General features: G+C 41.5%; 1 protein-coding gene across 1 annotated transcript in view; it reads left to right on the forward strand.

Annotated features, from left to right (window-relative positions):
• Nucleotides 1–21,755, forward strand: part of LOC111976333 (espin-like) — a 92,082-nt gene extending 70,327 nt beyond the window's left edge. The window contains exons 15-16 of the mRNA XM_070447746.1: nt 16,217–16,656; nt 18,087–21,755. Of these exons, the coding sequence (XP_070303847.1) occupies nt 16,217–16,300 (84 nt within the window). The 3' untranslated portion in view covers nt 16,301–16,656; nt 18,087–21,755. The remainder of the gene's footprint in view (nt 1–16,216; nt 16,657–18,086) is intronic.
• The last annotated feature ends 263 nt before the right edge of the window (nt 21,756–22,018 follow it).

Consider the following 22,018-nt stretch of genomic DNA (forward strand, 5'->3'; position numbering starts at 1 on the left):
GTTTAGTTCTATAACAGAACCATTGTTTATTTTTTGTTCCGACCAGCAAAATACAGTCCTGAACCGAATGAATGCTAGGGGAGAGAAAGCTAATCTGGGTTGTAAGCTTTGAGGTCTCAGGTAACACAAGGTTTTAGGAAGGAAAGGAGCATCCAGCGTGTGATTGGATGTGCGGATGTCAATGCACTTTTTTGATTTGCATATCAGTGGTCAAGACAATCTGGTGTAATGATAGAAGAGGGAATGATCTAAATGTGCTTCCAGCAATGATTCCCTGAATTCTGAAGAAAAAATATATGTTTCTGCAGTTGCTACATCAATTGTTGGGCTGTTAAATAAATGTTATTGCCGTTGATTCTTGAAGAATATAGCTTATACATTTTAGCTTAAACGGTCGTACCCCAACGGTCGTACCCCATCAGAACCCAACATTTCAGCTTGTTTTTACTCCAATGTTTGTGAACAAAGTAAATTCAAACAAACACTATACTGTGGATTCAAAAGCATGATGGTCAGTCCTTGCATCCATAGCTTTGTCTATGAATTTGAGTGGTTATATTTCTCCATCCCTCAGCTGTTCACCAAAGCAAGTGGCAGGTTGACCGCTTTAAGTTTCTTATGTGTTATTGGTTTGATAAAGTAGGTCTTTGAAATCCAAAAGACCGACCCTGATGTTGGAGAATGAAGTGTAGGAGGTTTGTCATCAAAAAAATGATATAACATATTGTACTTAGGCAATGCAAGCTATGTAACATAATTTGATCAAACCGGAGTATTGCTGAAAATGTTTAAACTTTGAAAATGTCAAATACTGTAGAGAACAGTTGGGCGCTGACTCGGGCTGGGAACATACCAGCATCGCAATATTTTTTCCATGGCAAAAATGAAAAAGTTAAGCAGACCAAAAGTCTTCGGTCCTTTAAAAACCTGCTCTATATTGTGTGATACAGCTTGGAAAAGAAACCAATGTAACTCTGGATGACAACACAAGTATGTTTGTATCCAACATCAGGGCTGTTTTCCTAAAGTTAAAATCTGCTTTGTGTTTTGTTTCCTTGCAACGATACCAACGAGTATCGCAATACTGATATCATCCTGGCCCTACGCCTGACCCCCCCCCCCAAGAAACTGCACCCTTGGCATGCTGGAGTAACATTCTAATGACATTTATACTCGTGTATTTTTAGGGTGTGTGCTGTTTCCGCTTCGTACGAGTTAAACTTCTACATGAGATACACTGTGCTGTCATTAGTCAGAGATACTTCTACATGAGATACACTGTGCTGTCATTAGTCAGAGATACTTCTACATGAGATGCACTGTGCTGTCATTAGTCAGAGATACTTCTACATGAGATGCACTGTGCTGTCATTAGTCAGAGATACTTCTACATGAGATGCACTGTGCTGTCATTAGTCAGAGATACTTCTACATGAGATGCACTGTGCTGTCATTAGTCAGAGATACTTCTACATGAGATGCACTGTGCTGTCATTAGTCAGAGATACATACAGTACTTGACGTCATCATATAGGTTTCACAAATATTCCCCTGATACTCACAATGGACTATCAAACCAATTACTCCTTACATATACAATTCTTGACTATGAAGATGGCTTTATTATCAAGAATGATGATCACTTTGCCGTCTACAAAATGTTAACCAGAACAGAGCCATATATTCCTCGTCCTCAGTCTCACATGGTGCTGGTTGTTGCATGAGCTCTAAGATGAAGAAAGTAGGTCTCCAGTGTTCGTTTCAAGTGTTTAGGGTTACGCAATGGCTTACATGCTATCATTTTTACCCAGCCTGTGACCTTATCAGGATGTAAACAATGCACACCTTTCAGAACAGATTAGGAGCTTGTCGAATAATGATAGCAGGGTTTGTATTCAATGGAAATGAATTATGATTTTGTTACTGTATTGTTTTGCATCTACACTTTCACATGTTCATATATTCACATTAGCAAATAAATTGGTTACTAAATTATAATCCTTTAGATTGTTGATAATACATAGGGTACAGTTGTATGTATATATATATATATATCTCATCACACTTTTGACATTTTTTAATACACTACATGACTGAAAGTATGTGGACATCTCCTCGTCGAACATCTCATTCCAAAATCATGGACATTAATATGGAGTTGGTCCCCCCCTTTGCTGCTATAACAGCCTCCACTCTTCTGGGAAGGCTTTCCACTAGATGTTGGAATATTGCTGCAGGGACTTGCTTCCATTCAGCAACAAGAGCATTAGTGAGGTCAGGCACTGATGTTGGGCGATTAGGCCTGGCTCGCAGTCGACGTTCCATTTCATCCCAAAGGTGTTCAATGGGGTTGAGGTCAGGGCTCTGTGCAGGCTAGTCAAGTTCTTCCACACTGATCTCAACAAACCATTTCTGAATGGACCTCGCTTTGTGCACGGGGTATTGTCATGCTGAAACAGGAAAGGGCCTTTCCCAAACTGTTGCCACAAAGTTGGAAGCACAGAATAATTTTGAATGTCATTGTATGCTGTAGCATTAAGATTTCCCTTCACTGGAACGAAGGGGCTTAACCCGAATCATGAAAAACTGCCCCTAGACATTTCTACTTCACCATAATGGCACTTATAGTTGACCGGGGCAGCTCTAGCAGGGCTGAAATTTGACGAACTGACTCGTTGGAAAAGTGGCATCCTATAACAGTGCCACGTTGAAAGTCACTGAGCTCTTCAGTAAGGCCATTCTACTTCCCAATGTTTGTCTATGGAGATTGCATTGTTTGAAAAATGTGTAAACATGTGACACCCTCCTGAATTACCCCCAGATGTTGGCAATCTTGACATTGGATTGCTTTCGTCATTAGAGATCAACAGTGTTAACTTTTTGCCTGTAGCATAAAACGTGCTTTTCAAGAATCTCCTTTAGAGCCTGAGGTGAGTTCAAGGGTTATTTTTCTTTTTAAATTTGACTTTTTGGGCATACATTTTTATAAAAGTGAAGCCGCTCCGAATACCCCAGCCAAAAACAACAACCCTATGTTTGTTCTCTGCACCGTCCCCATCCCTCTAACATACCCACCCACTTGCCAACACATCTACAGACCTGCCTACCCACCACACTTGCTTAACCTATTCACCTGATGTGAGTGCAAAACAACAATAACAAGCAAACATGACACAAGACAAACATTCAACAGGTACTGATAGGGACAGGCGTACAGGACCGGACATGTAGATAACATTTCATAACAAATGTATCTTTGGGGGAAGTAACCATGTTGTAGGAAAATATTGTTGTATGGGGTGAATCTTAATTGGCTATGTCATCCTGATTAGACACCGATACCATTGTTTTATAATAATAATAATAATTAGCTAAAAATAAATAGTAATAGCAAGTTGGGCGTTAGAGGAAACACTACGGTGGGGATCAGCTCATCGAGAGGTGAGTACTGGGGTGCAGTTTGTTGAATGATTTTCATTTTGTCTTTGGTGGATGCTGTCATTTTTCCCTTTATGACGTGGCCATTGAAAAACAGAAAATTGGTTTCTGTTTTTCCAGTTGAGTAATAGTGTGTGTAGGGAGTTTTTATTTTTTTGCTGATTGTTAAGGCGATTTAAAATGGACTGATGATGTTTGGGAGGCAGGTCAGATGATGAGACATCTCCAAGAAGGCAGAGGAATGGGGGGAGGGGAATGCTGTGACCCGAAAGGGTGTTATTTCTTTCCAGAACTGAAGGGTGGTTGGACAGAGCCAGGTGGCGTGAAAGTAGTTCTCTGGAGTGTTGTGACTAGTGTGAACGCATCCAATTGTGTGCATTTTGTGTTGAGGGTTATGTGCTCTGTGGATTTGTGTTGAGGGTTATGTGCTCTGTGTTTTGTGTTGAGGGTTATGTGCTCTGTGAATTTTGGTGTTGAGGGTTATGTGCTCTGTGGTTTTTGTGGTGAGGGTTATGTGCTCTGTGGATTTTTGTGGTGAGGGTTATGTGCTCTGTGCATGATCTTGTACTGTATAAGTTGTGTGTTAGGGTTGTTAGCCATAACTGAAGATGTTATTGCAGATTGGTTTCCAGAAATTGATATTGGGTAGTGATTGCATTCTGTGACCGGTAGAGAGAGATTGGTATCTGGTGGCAGGTAGCCTAGCCTAACCGAAAAGCCTAACCGAGAAGTTGCTGGTTTAAATCTGAGTCGACTAGGTGAAAAATCTGTTGATTTGCCCTTGAGCAAGGCACTTGACCCTAATTGCTGCTGTAAGTCGCTCTGGATAAGAGCATCTACTAAATGATTAAAATGCCAAATGTTTTTTTATAGTAGTCTGTATAATATGGAGAATTGTTTATTTTGATTTGGCTATGCCTGCCAGCTGTTCTAGTAGTGGTGTTTGAAGGAAAGTGTTTAATAGATTGATTTTGGTTTGCAGAGATTTTTTAAATTGGGGATATTGTAGAAGCTTTCACTAGCGGTTGTCATATTTCTGGATGAGTTCGGGGAGTGCTATTAATGAGCCATTTCCAAATATGTGTTGTAGATGGGTGATTTCTCAGTTTCCATGAGTTGAACAAAAGCGGTTTCTTGTTGATTTGAAACCCTGGGTTGTTCCAGATTGGGGTGAATTAATTTAGTGCTGGGGTGTAATTTGTGATCTTATTGATTTTCCACCAAGCTCTCAGAGTTGTCGATATGATAACCTGGTTTTTGAAGCAGTTGGGGTTCTTTATAGTCTGGTTGAGGAATGGTAGGTCACTTACAGAGTGATTTGTTGGGGTTCTTTATAGTCTGGTTGAGGAATGGTAGGTCACTTACAGAGTGATTTGTTGGGGTTCTTTATAGTCTGGTTGAGGAATGGTAGGTCACTTACAGAGTGATTTGCATTCTTTGTTCTATTTCTAGCCAGGGGCTTGTTGTTGATTGGGATACATCTATTTTACTATGTAGTGGAATTGGTTTGCCAGATGGTAAAGTTTAAAATGTGGTGCAGTTAGACCCCAAGGTCTTTAGGTTTTTGTAACGTAGACAATTTGAGTCTTGTTTTTTTTTCTTTTTACATTAGAATGTATTCATCTTAGTCTAGTGTGTTGAACCAGTTAACTGTAGAAACTTAGAAATGTTGGATGTCAGTCTTGCCGCTACAATGGGTCTACCTGGAGGAGGAGACACTTGTTTGTGTAATTTAGCGACTGTATAGAAAGTTGGTATCTTAAGAAATGTCACATTCTCTTTTTGGTGATTTTGTCCTGATTCCAAACAGCTTTCCACTGTGGATAAGATGTCACAATTCAGTTTGCGATAGAAGTCACGTTTACATAGTTGTTGGCGACATTTATTCACATAGTCACATTTGTTTTGTATGCAAATTCCTCCTCCTTTGTCACTTTTATTTGTAATTATAATCGAAGGATCTGACTAAGTCCTTAAGAGCCATCCTCTCGTCTCTACTCGGGTTATCATAGGCTTTGTGTTTCTGTCTTTCAGTAGGTCACCTACAACATGTTCAACAATCCTTCAGAAGGTTTCTATGGACGCATTGCATTTGGAGGGAGGGATGAATGAACTTCTTGCTCTAATTATGGTTCTCTCTGTACCTCAGCTGGGTTAATGGCTCCAACTCCTCCTTGACTCACGGTAGGGCAGGTACGTCTATTGATTAGCGTGGTAGACCTATGTATACATCTCACTGTTGATGACACTTCAAGTGGAGTCATGTTTCACTCTTGTTAAAGAACTCAAGCAATCTCAGATTATGGAAAAACTTGAATAGATAAATCTGGACGTCAAAGTCATTAATGGGTACAAATGATAAGCCCTTATTGAGAACACTAAGTTGAGCTGATGTCAGGGTCTTACTTGATAAGTTGAACACATTTAGCTCCTGTTGGACTGGGGGCCCCGTCCTGGATCTCAATTGGTAGGTGTCGCGGGGTGGTAGTGGATTTCTCCTTCCCCCGACGTATGGGTCGAACCCTCTTACGTGCTGGGGGTGTTGGCCTCGACGTTGTCCCCGGTGTCCCCGCCCTCTGTTGTGCAAAAAACACATCGTTGGTAGAGGAACTAGAGTTAGCGTTGTCTGTGGATAGTTGGTCTGCAGAGGGACAAGAAAGCCATGAGAAAACTAGTTTAGATCAGTCATGGAAATAAGTGCTGAATACAAATTGGCCCCCTATTTAAAAAGAAGATGGAGAACAGGCTATGAAGGGAAAATACTGGAGTGTTGGTGCAGATACAGCCAACTACCGCATAAATAATAAAGTGATATTGTCAAAACGATACTATACAATATATCGTCCAAAATAATATTTATCCCGATATGTAACTATCAATTTTTTCACACATCACTACTGTTCATGATTGGCGCTCTACTGTTTTGTAAAAGGTCAAAGGTCATGCAAGGCTCCCCATACCCAACTAGCCCTTTAATCCAAGCTACAGTATAATTTGATCCATGCAGTAAGACTAAATCGAGTAGGAGTATAGTACACTTTCTTTTCTTTTTTTTTGCTTTGTCGCACTAAAGTACCACACCACAAAAAGCCAGTCAGTCGATGTGGGTATTTTTAACATTCGTCAACCAACATTCCTCTACTGCAACAGACACCCATGACAGCAAAGATGCATTTTGTCATAGCGTTTTCTCTTCTTCCCTCATGTACAGATTACATTTTTCCCCCTGAAATATTAACCCTTTTACTGTCATCTGCTGTCATGCTAGCGAATGTGGAACGGTGACTTATACTGACGACATAAGGAGATTACTCCTTACAGTGGACGACTTCCGATCTACTTTCAGCCAATTGGTTCGAGCTGGGATGCGCCCTCGTACAGGTTGGAGTCAAGATTGTGGACTGGATACATGGTTGAGACTGAGGGTACTGTCTAGATATTCGCAAACCCAATAGACCGTTATCTGCGGCAATTTATCAATGAAAACACCGGCCACCCAGAAAAATATTAATTATTAATTTAGAGAGAATGATTGTCAACTTAAATGGAGGAGCTGGAGGAGATAACCAAATGTCAAATGACATAAAAATAAACCCTGTCCTGTCCAGTGGTTTTAACTTCTGTAAAAAAATATAATGAAAAAAGGATTTGGATTAGATAACAATTCAAGTAGCTAAGTCAGGGGTTCCCAAACCATTTTGGCCCGCGACACCATTTTAATATTAACGTTTTTGTGACCCCCACCATGTAAAAAAAAAAAAAAAGTGTGGCTGCAACCCTTATAATTGAGTGTATTCTGTGCTCACAACCCAGGATGAATTCATTGTCTCCGGCAGCGTTCGGACCTGCCGATCTGCGGTCAATAAGATGAACTCAGCCTATAAGCGCCCCTTAGTCAAATCAAATCTTACCGTGAAATGCTTACTTACGAGCCCTAAATCAACAATGCGGAGTTTTTAAGTTTGCTAAACTAAAGGAAAAATAGTAACACAATAAAATAACGAGGCTATGTACAGTACAAGGGGCACTGGTACCGAGTATGTGCAGGGGTACGGGTTAGTCGAGGTAGTTGAGGTAATACTGTATGTACATGTAGGTGGGGGTAAAGTGACTATGCATAGATAATAAACAGAGTAGTGTGTGTGTCAGTGTAGTGTGTGTAAGTATGTGGTTAGAGTCCAGTGAGTGTCCATCGAACCTATGCAAGAGAGGTTCACAGATTCTGCAATTACTCTCCTGAAGTTGCCGTTAATAGGCTACCATGGAGTGGGCAACCTGACTCATGTGGAATGTCAATTTATCTTACCATTTCTACCGATCTCTGTGCCAGTTATGGTTTTCATATGCACATTTTCGTGAAAGTTTAATTTAATTTATAATAACGTCTTGATGTCTCAAAATTCTATCCAAATCTGAAAGAAAATTAAACAAACCTAAAAATGTCACTTCTATTGCCAACTAAACTCAGCAAAAAAAGAAACGTCCTCTCACTGTCAACTGCGTTTATTTTCAGTAAACTTAACATGTGTAAATATTTGTATGAACATAAGATTCAACAACTGAGACAAACTAAACAAGGTCCACAGACATGTGACTAACAGAAATGGAATAATGTGTCCCTAAACAAAGGGGGGGTCAAAATCAAAAGTAACAGTCAGTATCTGGTGTGGCCACCAGCTGCATTAAGTACTGCAGTGCATCTCCTCCTCATGGACTGCACCAGATTTGTCAGTTCTTGCTGTGAGATGTTACCCCACTCTTCCACCAAAGCACCTGCAAGTTCCCGGACATTTCTGGGGGGAATGGCCCGAGCCCGAGCCCTCCGATCCAACAGGTCCCAGACGTGCTCAATGGGATTGAGATCCGGGCTCTTCGCTGGCCATGGCAGAACACTGACATTCCTGCCTTGCAGAAAATCACGCACAGAACGAGCAGTATGGCTGGTGGCATTGTCATGCTGGGGGGACATGTCAGGATGAGCCTGATGGAAGGGTACCGAGGGAGGAGGATGTCTTCCCTGTAACGCATAGCGTTGAGATTTCCTGCAATGACAACAAGCTCAGTCCGATGATGCTGTGACACACCGCCCCAGACCATGACAGACCCTCCACCTCCAAATCGATCCCGCTCCAGAGTACAGGCTTCGGTGTTAAACGCGAATCCGACCATCACCCCTGGTGAGACAAAAACCGCAACTCGTAAGTGAAGAGCACTTTTTGCCAGTCCTGTCTGGTCCAGCGATGGTGGGTTTGTGCTCATAGGCAACGTTGTTGCCGGTGAAGTCTGGTGAGGACCTGCCTTACAACAGGCCTACAAGCCCTCAGTCCAGCCTCTCTCAGCCTATTGTGGACAGTCTGAGCACTGATGGAGGGATTGTGCGTTCCTGGTGTAACTCGGGCAGTTGTTGTTGCCATCATGTACCTGTCCCGCAGGTGTGATGTTCGGATGTTCCCGATCCTGTGCAGGTGTTGTTACACGTGGTCTGCCACTGCGAGGGCGATCAGCTGTCCATCCCGTCTCCCTGTAGCGCTGTCTTAGGCGTCTCACAGTACGGACATTGCAATATATTGCCCTGGCCACATCTGCAGTCCTCATGCCTCCTTGCAGCATGCCTAAGGCACGTTCACGCAGATGAGCAGGGACCCTGGGCATCTTTCTTTTGTTGTTTTCCAGAGTCAGCAGAAAGGCCTCTTTAGTGTCCTACATTTTCAGAACTGTGACCTCAATTGCATACCGTCTGTAAGCTGTTAGTGTCTTAACGACCGTTCCACAGGTGCATGTTCATAAATGATTTATATTTCATTGAACAAGCATGGGAAACAGTGTTCAAACCCTTTACAGTGAAGATCTGTGAAGTTATTTGGATTTTTACAAATTATCTTTGAAAGACAGGTTCCTGAAAAAGGGATGTCTTTTTTTGTTGAGTTTATGTAAAAAATAGCCTACATAAAGCCAACAAATAAAAACATTGCAGCCTGCAGGCTGAAAATATCTAGATAATAATAAAAATCCTATAAATCATATTGGCTACACATGGCCTGTCTGCAACGAACTTGAAATATTATATCAACTATTAACTTGACTCCGGCCTGAAGCTTGCACTAGCAAACTTGCAACATTGTATAAAATATTCTGCTCCAGTGAACTTGGGACAGACACAGCTGTAGGCTGGGGATAAAGGATAAGAAGCAGTGCTTGACTTGGGCAGGAGCTCACCGGAGCTGAGTACCGGCACCTCAAATTTTCGACTGCTTGAGCTCCTGTTCCTCTTTATAGAATACTATCTTAAAAGTATTGTGGAGCTCCTGCACCTAATATAAATAGTATGAGCTCCCAGAATGAGTACAGGAACCTATTTCAGTCCAAGTCAGGCACTGATAAGAAGCCTATTTTATGACGTATCCACTGGATCAGAGCATGACATTTTTCCCTTTCACGCTGAGTGGTTATCAAAAGGGAGAGAGCTGGAAAGATTTTTCAAATACATTGAGGAACTATTGGAATTTTCAATGGATGTAAAAACAGACCTTGTTTGCTTGCTGTTTGAGGTGAATAAAACATTATTTTGAGAAGCTCCACGGGGCATTAGTGGTAATGAGTTAAACCGATCAGAAATACTATCATCCCCAAATGGGCACATTTATATGCCTACATTTGCGCACTATAGTAGCCTATAGGCCTACTGCTATGCGTGCGTGTGTAACGGTGTGATTAAATTCCTGCATACAATGGGTGTTATGCCACCTCCTGGTGGATTCGTGTGTTTACCATGTCTAATCACTCAATGATAAAAGTATGGAATTCTGGGTAATCCACTGCAGATTTATGGACAATTGAGTGGTCCCGTGATAGAAATGTATAAAGTTGACATTACATCATAAAATCCACATTTAACATCCTACATTAGCAATTTATGTTATTAGTAACTAATGTTGTTGGTTTGGCGTCAAATAATCCACTATGTTATTTGCCATGTGGGTTTTATGCTAGCTAAAGTTCCCTCTGAAGTTGGTAGCTAACTCGAGAATGCATCTTTAGGAGTGCTGTTTATATCCCGTCTACTACTCACCACTCATCCATACTGTGTGTGGGCCATGATTGCAGGTATTTTGACAAATGTGTAAAGTATATGTATAAATTTATGAGCACCAGCTAGCAGTGTATTAGCCTGGCTTTGTTAGCTTAGGAAAATGTGGTACTTTCTAGATGTATTATATTTCTTTGCCACAAGAGTGTGACATGAGTCATTTTTCAGTTAAATTTGATATCTTTTGAATACTAAAATGGATGATAGTTTATTCTGTTGTGAATGAGATTACATGGAAACAATATATATTTTTATTATAGTAAATTAGGAATTATTATAAATTGTTAAATCTACTATACGATCACAATGACTATGAAAGACATTTAAATTGTTATTTTGTCAGTATATTATACAGCAGATTTATGGAGAATTGCTGTGGGAGTGCTGTTATATCCCGTCTAATACTAATCATTCATCCATACTGTGTGTTCTATGATTGCAGCTTTAAAAATAACTATCCATCCATTACTCCTTCCTGTGTTTCACGGACTTGAGGGACGGGACCAAGAAGGTCACATGCGTCCTTACTCAACATTGACAGGAGCGCTCCAAACAAAAGACAATGACTAAATTGACAGAACTTGTAAATGGAATGAAATAAAGCAAGTGTAACAGGCTGTGCACTCTGCACACAATGTGTCCACTCCGACAATGACAAAAGAAAGACTGGAATAATCTATTAAAATAAATGACTGTAACCAAAGTAACAAACATTGTAGATTAGGAATTAACAGTACATGAACTACTGGTGATATGTAATGGTGAATTTATATATACTAACAATCAAATGCAAATATTTCGCACAATGAAATTCTGAAACAATGAATGTGCACAAATTGTCAGGAGAGCGCAGTGCATTGTGCATCTGGGTGAATGGTCAATCCGACGTCTGCATTGTCCATGCAACATTTACGGTGATATGGCCTCAGCAGAAGTCAGGGCATTCATACTTCTTGCGCTTCGTGGAGCTGTTACCAAGGAAATTAGTTTGTGTTTAATACAGGATGTACCGCCCCCACCTACCGCCAACCAGTCATGTCAAGCTATACAAACCCTTCCGCATTGTTACAAAATTTGGGAGGCACATGGCGATGCGGTACAGTTGCGTCCACACCCTCCATATGGAGCCTCCAAATGGCGCAGTGGTTTAAGTGGCGCAGTGGTTTAAGGCAGTGCTAGATGTGCCGCTAGAGATCCTGGTTCCAGGCTCTGCCGCAGCCGGCCGCGACCAGGAGACCCATGGGGTGGCGCACAATTGGCCCAGCGTCTTCCGGTTTAGGGGAGAGTTTGGCTGGCAGGGATGTTCTTGTCCCATCGTGCACTAGCGACTCCTGTGGCGGACTGGGCGCAATGCATGCCGACACTATCGCCAGGTGTACGGTGTTTCCTCCAACACATTGGTGCGGCTGGATTCCGGGTTAAGTGTGCATTGTGTCGAGAAGCAGTGCAGCTTGTCTGGGTTGTGTTTCAGGGGCCGCACGGCTCTCAACCTTTGCCTCTCCCGAGTCCGTACAGGAGTTGCAGCGATGGGACAAGACTGCTTTCCCTCTTCTTCACCTCCTGCTTTCCCCCTTCCTCTTGCTCCTCCTCCTCCTCCTCGCCTCCTGCTTTCCTCTTCATCCTCCTGACCCTCCCCTCCTGCTTTCTCCCTTCTTGCTCCTTCTGCTTTTCCCCTTCCTCCTCCTGCTGCACCGCCCTCTCCCCTGTTCTCCCTCCTTCGGCATTCCAGCTCCTGCTCCTCACGGCGGACTTTGCTTCTTTTTTAAAAATAAGTGTGATCTTTTGTGCGTCTGTCAGACAGTGCAAGGGCTTTGAAATGTGTATGTCCCATGTATATGAGACCTTGTAAGCTAAGCCTTCTATGTCTTGTATGTTTTTTTTATACAATACATTCTACATTTCTGTCTAAATGTTACATTTACATTTAAGTCATTTAGCAGACGCTCTTATCCAGAGCGACTTACAAATTGGAAAGTTCATACATATTCATCCTGGTCCCCCCGTGGGGAATGAACCCACAACCCTGGCGTTGCAAGCGCCGCCATGCTCTACCAACTGAGCCACACGGGACCCACCCATACAAGTCAGATATTACAATAATATTTAATGAAACTTGTATGTGTTTCTGCTGCCATATGTATTAATTACAAGTTCCAGGTAGAACATATAGAATAATTTAACAGAATTCTTATATCTTTTCCATATGGGAATCTCGCCCACCTGGTGTTCTGGGTGAGCTAAATCGAGTCCACCTGCTGTAGCTTTACCAACTTTACCAACCCAGAGATTCAAGGGGAGGAAAATGATATGTAGTGAGTAGACTCAGCCAAATCATGGGAAAACAAAAATATAATTACTTGGCCCCCTGGAAAAAAATAATAAAAACACTGAGCAAACTAAAATGCTATTTGGCCCTCAACAGAGAATACACATTGGCAGAACCACTGACTGACCCAAAATTAAAGAAAGCTTTGACTATGCATAGCCTTGCTATTCAGAAAGTTTGCCGTAGGCAGACCTGGCTCTCGAGCGGACAGGCTATGTGCACACTGCCCACAAAATGAGGTGGAAACTGAGCTGCACTTCCTAACCTCCTGCCATATTAGAGACACATATTTCCCTCAGATTACACAGATCCACAAAGAATTCGAAATCCAATTTTGATAAACTCTCATATCTACTGGGTGAAATACCACAGTGTGCCATCACAGGAGCAAGATTTGTGACCTGTTGCCACAAGAAAAGGGCAATCAGTGAAGAACAAACACCATTGTAAATACAACCCATATTTACTTTTTTTTACTTTAACTATTTGCACAACGTTACAACACTGTACATAATGACATTTGAAATGTCTTTATTCTTTTGGAACTGTGTGTAATATTTACTGTTCATTTCACTTGTTTTGGCAATGTAAACATGTTTCCCATGCCAATAAAGCCCCTTGAATGAATTGAATGAGTAGGTATGAGGCTCTAGGAGAATCTTAATTGAATACTCCTCACGTCCTCTCATCGCCGCCTCCTCAAACCCATTGGAGAAGGTCACGGGCGGGACCTCTGGCTTTCTCATCCAATGAGTTTTGTTTTGAGAAGGAGTCTTAAGAGAGCTGACACGAGAGATTCTCCCTCTGTGAGTGGATTTGATCAATTGGGTTTTTGTGTCACCTCTAATCTAAATGTCCATATTTTATCAAGGCAAGATAGGACACCATGTTCAAAGGACCATTGAACAATCCATATTTCAATTTCTTACCAAGTTCAGCTCACACGTGTATACAATAAGACACATTATTGGTCTTTGCCTATCAGTTCATAGTATTAGCTCAAGAGAACTTCCATGCATTCCCTAAACAGCAACCGTTCTTGTTACTCGTCCAGGTATGTACGGATGCCTTCCGACTGCGGCCGCCACGCCTTTTATATGATGCAATTAGCATACAACCATGTAAATCTAGAATGGATGCTCTGCTGTTGTATAGGTAGCATTAAACTGGCTTTGTCTCACTTTCCTATTTTTACTCTCATTCCAGAGTTCACAGGGGAACCTTAAAAAATGCAGTGTGTCGAGAGCTAAGCTTACACGGATACTGTTGGCTAGGGCCAGTGAAACGCTGTGGGGTGAGAGGGATGCGAGGGGGATAATGGATCTGTTGCCAGGTGAAGATGAGAAATCCAAGATGGCTCCCATCCTCTAATTAGGACCTGAAAGAGACAGGTTTCAGGCAGTGTCCACAATCTGTCTGCAATGAGCTGGGTTTCAGTCACTTAAAAATGGCTCTCCAAATCTCATTTTATTTGTCACATGCGCCAAATACTTACGAGCCCTTAACCAACAATGGCGTTAAGAAAATATTTACCAAATAAACTGAAGTCAAAAATAAAAAGTAACACAAAATGACAATAACGAGGCTATATACAGGGGGTTCAGGTTAGTTGAGGTAAGGGTAAAGTGACTGCATAGATCCTAAACAGCAAGTAGCAGCAGTGTAAAAACAAAGGAGGGGGGGGGGGGCTGTCAATGTAAATAGTCCAGGTAGCCATTTGTTTAATTGTTCAGTAGTCTTATGGCTTGGGGGTAGAATCTGTTAAGGAGCCTTTTGGACCTAGACTTGGCGCTCCGGTTATCGCTTGCCGTGCGGTAGCAGAGAGAACAGTCTATGACTTGGGTGACTGGAGTCTTTGACAATTTTTTGGGCCTTCCTCTGACCCCACCTGGTATATAAGTCCTGGATGGCAGGAAGCTTAGCCACAGTGATGTACTGGGCCGTACGCACTACCCTCTGTAGCGCCTTACGGTCGGATGCTGAGTAGTTGCCATACCAGGCGGTGATGCAACCGGTCAGGATGCTCTCAATAATGCAGATGTAGAACTTTTAGAGGATTTGGGGACCCATGCCAAATCTTTTCAGTCTCCCGATGGGGAAAAGGTTTTGTCGTGCCCTCTCCACGACTGTCTTGGTGTGTTTGGACCATGATAGTTTGTTGGTGATGTGGATGCCAAAGATCTTGAAACTCTTTACCCGCTCCACTACAGGCCCTCCTTTTCCTGTAGTCCACGATCAGCTCCTTTGTCTTGTTTACATTTGAGGGAGAGGTTGTTGTCCTGGCACCACACGGTCAGGTCTCTGACCTCTCCCCTATAGGCTGTCTCATCGCTGTCGGTGATCAGGCCTACCACTGTTGTGTCATCAGCAAACTTAATGATGGTGTTGGAGTCGTGCTTGGCCACGCAGTCGAAGGGTGAACAGGGAGTACAGGAGGAGACGCACCCCTGAAGGGCCCCCGTGTTGAGGATCAGCGTGGCAGATGTGTTGTTGCCTACCCTTACCACCTGGGAGCGGCCCGTCAGGAAGTCCAGGATCCAGTTGCAGAGGGAGGTGTTTAGTCCCAGGGTCCTTAGCTTAGTGATAAACTTTGTGGGCACTATGGTGTTGAATGCTGAGCTGTAGTCGATGAACAGCATTCTCACATAGGTTTTATTTTTGTCCAGGTAGGAAAGGGCTGTGTGGAGTGTGATTGCATCATCTGTGGATCTGTTGGGGTGATATTCAAATTGGAGTGGGTCTGGTGTTGATGTAAGCCATGACCAGCCTTTCAAAGCACTTCATGGCTACCGAGGGTGGTAGTCATTTAGGCAGGTTACCTTCACTTTCTTGGGCCCAAGGTCAGCTGATAAGGTAAGCAAGGTAAGGTAAGCAGGCAAGCTCAACAAAGCAACAGGTAATGTATTTCAAATGTTTTTGAAATGGTATTCGATGCCAGTGTAACGGATGTGAAATGGCTAGCTAGTTAGCGGGTACGCGCTAATAGCGTTTCAATCGGTTACGTCACTTGCTCTGAGACTTGATGTAGGGTTTCCCCTTGCTCTGCAAGGGCCGCGGCTTTTGTGGAGCGATGGGTAACGACGCTTAGTGGGTGACTGTTGTTGATGTGTGCAGAGGGTCCCTGGGTCGGGGCGAGGGGACGGTCTAAAGTTATACTGTTACACTTTAAAGAGCTGTCCTGGTGTATGTTTCAGCGATACTATGTAAGCATTATGAAGGGTCCAAAATCAGGTGCTTCACCTTTGTGAGCTACATCAACAAAGGATGGGAAAAGTCTCAGTTCCTTGGAGGCTAATGGGATGACTGTAGTAGTGGAGTTGGGCAGGGACATTGTTAAAAGCTCTTGTGTGTTTGGTCCTCTGCAGGTGGATGAGGAGGTGGCGCGCCTGGCGTCCATGCCAGGATGGCGAAGGGACATCATCAAGAAAAAGCTTGATGAAGAGAAGTGAGTGAGAGGTGGTGCTACCCATCCCATTCCTCCAATCAGGAGCTTCCACTGTTACTCCATTATCTCTTCAATGATTTGTCCTCCCTTCTGTCAATTTCTAAGGTTGCTTGTCTGTTTGCCTTGGTTGTTTTTTCTTTTTTTTCTGTCTTTCCCCCCCCCTCAAGTTGGGTGGGTTGATTAAAAAAAGTAATATAGATCCTGAACTATTTAGAGCATATAGCTACCTACTGTATAACCACTATACACATTATTTCCTGTAGTCGTTAAGTAACATTTTGAATGCGATGCATTAATACTGTATTTCCTTAAATTCCCTTTTGTGCCTAACTTCTCCGGGTCGGGCAGGGAGCAAAAAAGGTAAGAAAACATTCTATAAAATGTTCATTTATAATATGCCACAAACTATCATGATCTTGGTTTCCATCAACTTTGCAACATATTTTAAATGCACATATTCTAATATCCACATAACAATATGTGCATTTTCCCACCAGAGGGGTTTCCATCAAACTGAATTGTTGCATACAAAAGGTTGTGTGTATTGCGAAAAAAAAAAAAAAAAATACTTTTGCAGTTAAATTCCAACTTACCGAATAACAATGTGTTATATAGAGAATGTACAATACCATGCACAATATTTTTGGATCAAAATTCAAAGTACATTTCATCTTGATGTTCTGATGCCGTTTGGGCAATTTATAGTATTGCTTTTTTTGTGGAGTATTGCAACTGTTTTTCTGTGTGATTTTTATGTTTTATTTGTGCTTCCCAGACTGTGTTTTTGTCTTTATATATATATATATATATATATATATATATATATATATATATATATATATATATATATATATATATATATATATATATATATATATATATATATATATATACATCTCAAAAAAAAAAAAAGAAAACAAAAAAAACACAATATATAACAAAAACAAACACACTTCTGTGAAATCAAACTGTCCACTTAGGAAGCAACACTGATTGACAATAAATTTCACATGCTGTTGTGCAAATGGAATAGACAAAAGGTGGAAATTATAGGCAATTAGCAAGACACCCCCAATAAAGGAGTGGTTCTGCAGGTGGTGACCACAGACCACTTCTCAGTTCCTATGCTTACATTAACAATCAGCAATCAGCGTTAGGTGACTAACTCATTAATCCTGCTCAGTGTAATACGACACGTTTAAAAGTTAGTTAAATCATCCGTAAGGCAGAAGTCTATTTACCTGGTATCTATTTAGAAATGACACTAATGTATTTTTACCAGGTAGTAACCAGTTATAGGAGGTACCAAAAGTATTCATTGTTACCAGACCAGGGTCAAATACTTGAGCTTTGGTTTGCCTGGTACAATGGAACCAATAGAATAGTCCCAAAAGTTTAAACTCCCAGCTAATTTAAGCCCATCTCAAATATTTACATTTGACTGTGGTGACCTAGCCTAAAATCCAGAATCTGTTTTGTGCTTACATTCCACTCCTTGTACTCCGTGTCATGCCAGACAAGACAAGGAGAGGTGAGCTTAACAGAGTGGAGCCCAGGGTAATAGTGACCTTTTTATTTACTCAACAGGGCCAAACCGAGCGAGCTGTACTGGGCTATTCTGGTAACGCATCACCATAGTTACCATGTAAAAAATAACATATCAGAGACAGCACAGTAGAGTTCGGGTTGGCCCAGAATCAGGCAATTGTTTCTTAATACAAGCTGAAACAGTCACACATTGAATCACACTGACGCCTTGTATTCACCTTCTCTCTTGTTGGTGCACTCAGAAAAGAGGAGGAGCTTGCAAACAAGGCAAAGGAGAGCGAGGAGAAGAACGAGCAGGAACGACTACGGACCATGGGTTACAACGAGAGCAAGTTGGCGCCATGGCAACGGCAGATCATCCTGAAGAAAGGAGACATAGCGAAACAGTAGATAGCGCCTCCCCGTCCAACCCTCTTCCCCTTGAATGTCAACCAACCAACACCCAACCCAACCCTCATCGCACCCCACCCCAACCAGGTTTCCACTAGATAACACAGCCACAAAGTCAGATTCCAGAGCCACAAAGGCTAAATTAGCTACAAAAATGTGCGTTTTGGCCTTAATTTAAGGTTATTAGGGTTAGGTTTAAAATAAACGTTTAATTTGAGAAATTATAGAAATGTGCCCAGTGTCTTCGGGAGTTTAGCCATAATTATGACTTTGTGGCTGTGTTAACTGGTGATGACTCACCAAACAGGACCATGCCACCTCCCAACATACTTTGCAGCTCTGCCATCCTGAAATGGTGTGGCCGCACCAAGGTCCCGTGGACAAAAACTGTACGTATCGCAACGTTAGCGGTGTGTCCGATTCAAAGGACTACATGACCACATTGAATAGATGCTCCTACCCCTTTTTGTCCTGGCAAAACATTTGGCTAAAAACTGTACGTATCCCAACTGTATGAAGACCCTTAGTCTTGAATCATATACACTAGCTTTACTTCACATTATTTAACATGACTGTAGGAATTTCCCACACAATTCCATACACTCGAACAACCTTTCTCAATGTTGATCTGTTGGTCTGTCTTGTTGGGCATTGTCGGAAAAGTTGTCATTGCTATAGGTTCAGCAGTTTTTCATAAATAGAAAAACTGTCCACGATCGGTTTTCTCTGCATTTGATTCACCCACACTTACATTGATAATTGAGCTCTGAAACTAGCCTGTTGTATTCTACTGTAGCTTTGCTTTTAGGATGGAAAATGTCATGGTTAACATAATAAGCAATGGCATTTTGATACTGTATATATCATCTCCATGCATTGCACAAAGACCTATATAGAACCAGACCATTCTACTTAATGATGCTATTTTACATTGAGCCCATCTGAACTTCCAGAGATATTATTGAACCAGATGGGAAATTGATAAAGTCCCTCCTGTACCTGTTATTTTTTCAGTGTACATTAATATCACATGGCTAACTGCAACCATAACAGTCATTTAAAATGGGTTTATTAATATTGTTGTGGATAACGTAATTCAAGTAAAAAATAACACTGAACAAAAATATAAAAGCAACATGTAACAATTTCAACGATGTTACTGAGTTACAGTTCATTTAAGGAAAGCAGTCAATTGAAATGATTACATTAGGTCCTATGGATTTCACATGACTGGGTATACAGATATGCTTCTGTTGGTCACAGATACCTTTTTGTTTTTTTTAAGTAGTGGATCAGAAATGCTGTCCGTATCTGGTGTGACCACCATTTGCCTAATGCATTGTGACACATCTCCTTCACGCTGTTGATTGTGGCCTGTGGAATGCCCCACTCCTCTTCAATGGCTGTGAAGTTACTGGATATTGACGGAAACAAACCGTTGTACACAGCAATCCAGAGCATCTCAAACATGCTCAATGGGTGACATGTCTGGGGAGTATACAGGCCATGGAAGAACTTGGACATTTTCAGCTTCCAGGAATTGTGTATAGATCCTTGCGACATGGGGCCGTGCATTATCATGCTGAAACGTGAGGTGATGGAGGAGGATGAATGGCACGACAATGGGCCTCAGGATCTCGTCACGATATCTCTGTGCATTCATATTGCCATTTATAAAATGCAATTGTGTTCATTGTCCATAGCTTATGCCTGCCAATACCATAACTCCACCGCCACCATGGGGCACTCTGTTCACAACGTTGACATCAGCAAACCGTTCACCCACACGAAGCCATACATGCTGTCTGCCATCTGCCCGGTACAGTTGAAACCGGGATTCATCCAGGAAGAGTACACTTCTCCAGCATGCCAGTGGCCATCGAAGGTGAGCATTTGCCCACTGAAGTCAGTTACAACGTCGAACTGCAGTCAGGTCAAGACCCTGGTGAGGACGACGAGCACGCAGATGAGTTTCCCCAAAATGGTTTCTGACAGTTTGTGTAGAAATTCTTTGATCTTGCAGGTAAAGAAGCCAGATGTGCAGGTCCTGGGCTGGCATGGTTACGTGAGGTCGGTTGGATGTACTGACAAATTCTCTAAAACGATGTTGGAGGAGGATTAGGGTAGAGAATTTAATGCATCTGGCTACAGCTATGGACATTCCTGCAGTCAGCATGCCAATTGCACACTCCCTCAACTTGAGACATTTGTGGCGTTGTGTGACAAAACAGCACATTTTAGAGTGGCCTTTTATTGTCCACAGCACAAGGTGCACCTGTGTAATCAGCTTCTTGATATGTCACACTTGTCAGGTGGATGGATTGTCTTGGCAAAGGAAAATGCTCACTAACAGGGATGTAAATTGTTTTTACATTTAAATTGTTTTTTTATTTAACCTTTATTTAACTAGGAAAACTAGTTAACTTTGTAAACACGTGTGCACAACATTTAAGAGAAACAAGCTTTTTGTGCGTATGGAAAATGTCTGGGATCTTTTATTTCAGCTCATGAAACATGGGACCAACACTACATGTTGCTTTTATATTTTTGTTCAGTTTGAGCATATAACCCTTTTTTACTTTTCAATGAATGTCCTTATTGTGATCATGGTGAATTCTATGTGTCTTATGGATGTCATAATTGACTGTTGTCCAACCAAAAGCACATCTCTTGTTATCCAAGAGGATTGAACACTCCACAATCATGCTAATTAAAAAACACAATATTTAGCAAATCGCTATGAGTTCAACAAGCAAACATGTTTTCTTTTATCGATTGTATAAAATATTAGGAGCACAATCGTAACAGAAGTCTCATCAGCACACTGAATATTGCAAAAGTCCCACAAATACATCAGTGACTCCTGTGTCCTTTATCTGGCTTTCACCAGTGAACCTTGGTATGTAATATTTTATGAGCAGATCCTTTTACTAGAGGAGAGTTCTCTTTCTCTCTCACTTACTATATTTTCAATCCACCTACTGGATTTTATCTAGTTTTTTTTTTGTCAGGGGACCAAACTATAGGTAACTCGGGCATTATCTTTTTTAGAAATGACCATTGACACATTGTTGGTTTCGTAGGATGATGTGCACTAATGTTGTGGCTGGAGTTGTTGGACCTCAGAAATGTGCCAGACGTGTCTGTAAAACATACAGTATATGGGCATCCCCCAATGTCAGAAAATGTGCTACAAGTTTACCTCGTATGTATTGGGTGTACATTTTTGCAAGTGTATCAAACATATGTTACATACATCATATATAATGAAATGCATGGTCCTTGTTGAGAAACTATTTGGAAATATTCAATTCATTGGATGGCATATTGATGTGAAAATGTAAGTATGTAAACGTCATTGCCATTAGAAGATTTTCTATACATTTAATACTGTATATAGTAACCCTCAATACTTTGTTGTTTCATTGTTCCCATATTACAGTTCTCATCCTTGCTTACATAAATTGTTAGTTCATGAATGTAAAACTATTTTCAGATTGACAAATGAAATCTTTGACCTTTGTAAATTGATTTATCTACTACTGCCTTTGTATTTATTATGGATCCCCGGCAGCAGCTACTTATCGGGTCTGGCAAAATTAAGGCAGCTATACAATTTTAAAAACAATACAATGTAATGTGTTAAACAAATCAGTGTTAAAAAAATCTAAATATATTTTATATTTGAGATTCAAATAGCCACCCTTTGACAGCTTTGCACACTTTGCATTCTCTCAACCAGCTTCATGAGGTAGTCACCTGGAATGCATTTAAATTAACAGGT

This window comes from Salvelinus sp. IW2-2015, linkage group LG17, assembly GCF_002910315.2.
Source record: "Salvelinus sp. IW2-2015 linkage group LG17, ASM291031v2, whole genome shotgun sequence".
NCBI classification, from domain to species: domain Eukaryota; kingdom Metazoa; phylum Chordata; class Actinopteri; order Salmoniformes; family Salmonidae; genus Salvelinus; species Salvelinus sp. IW2-2015.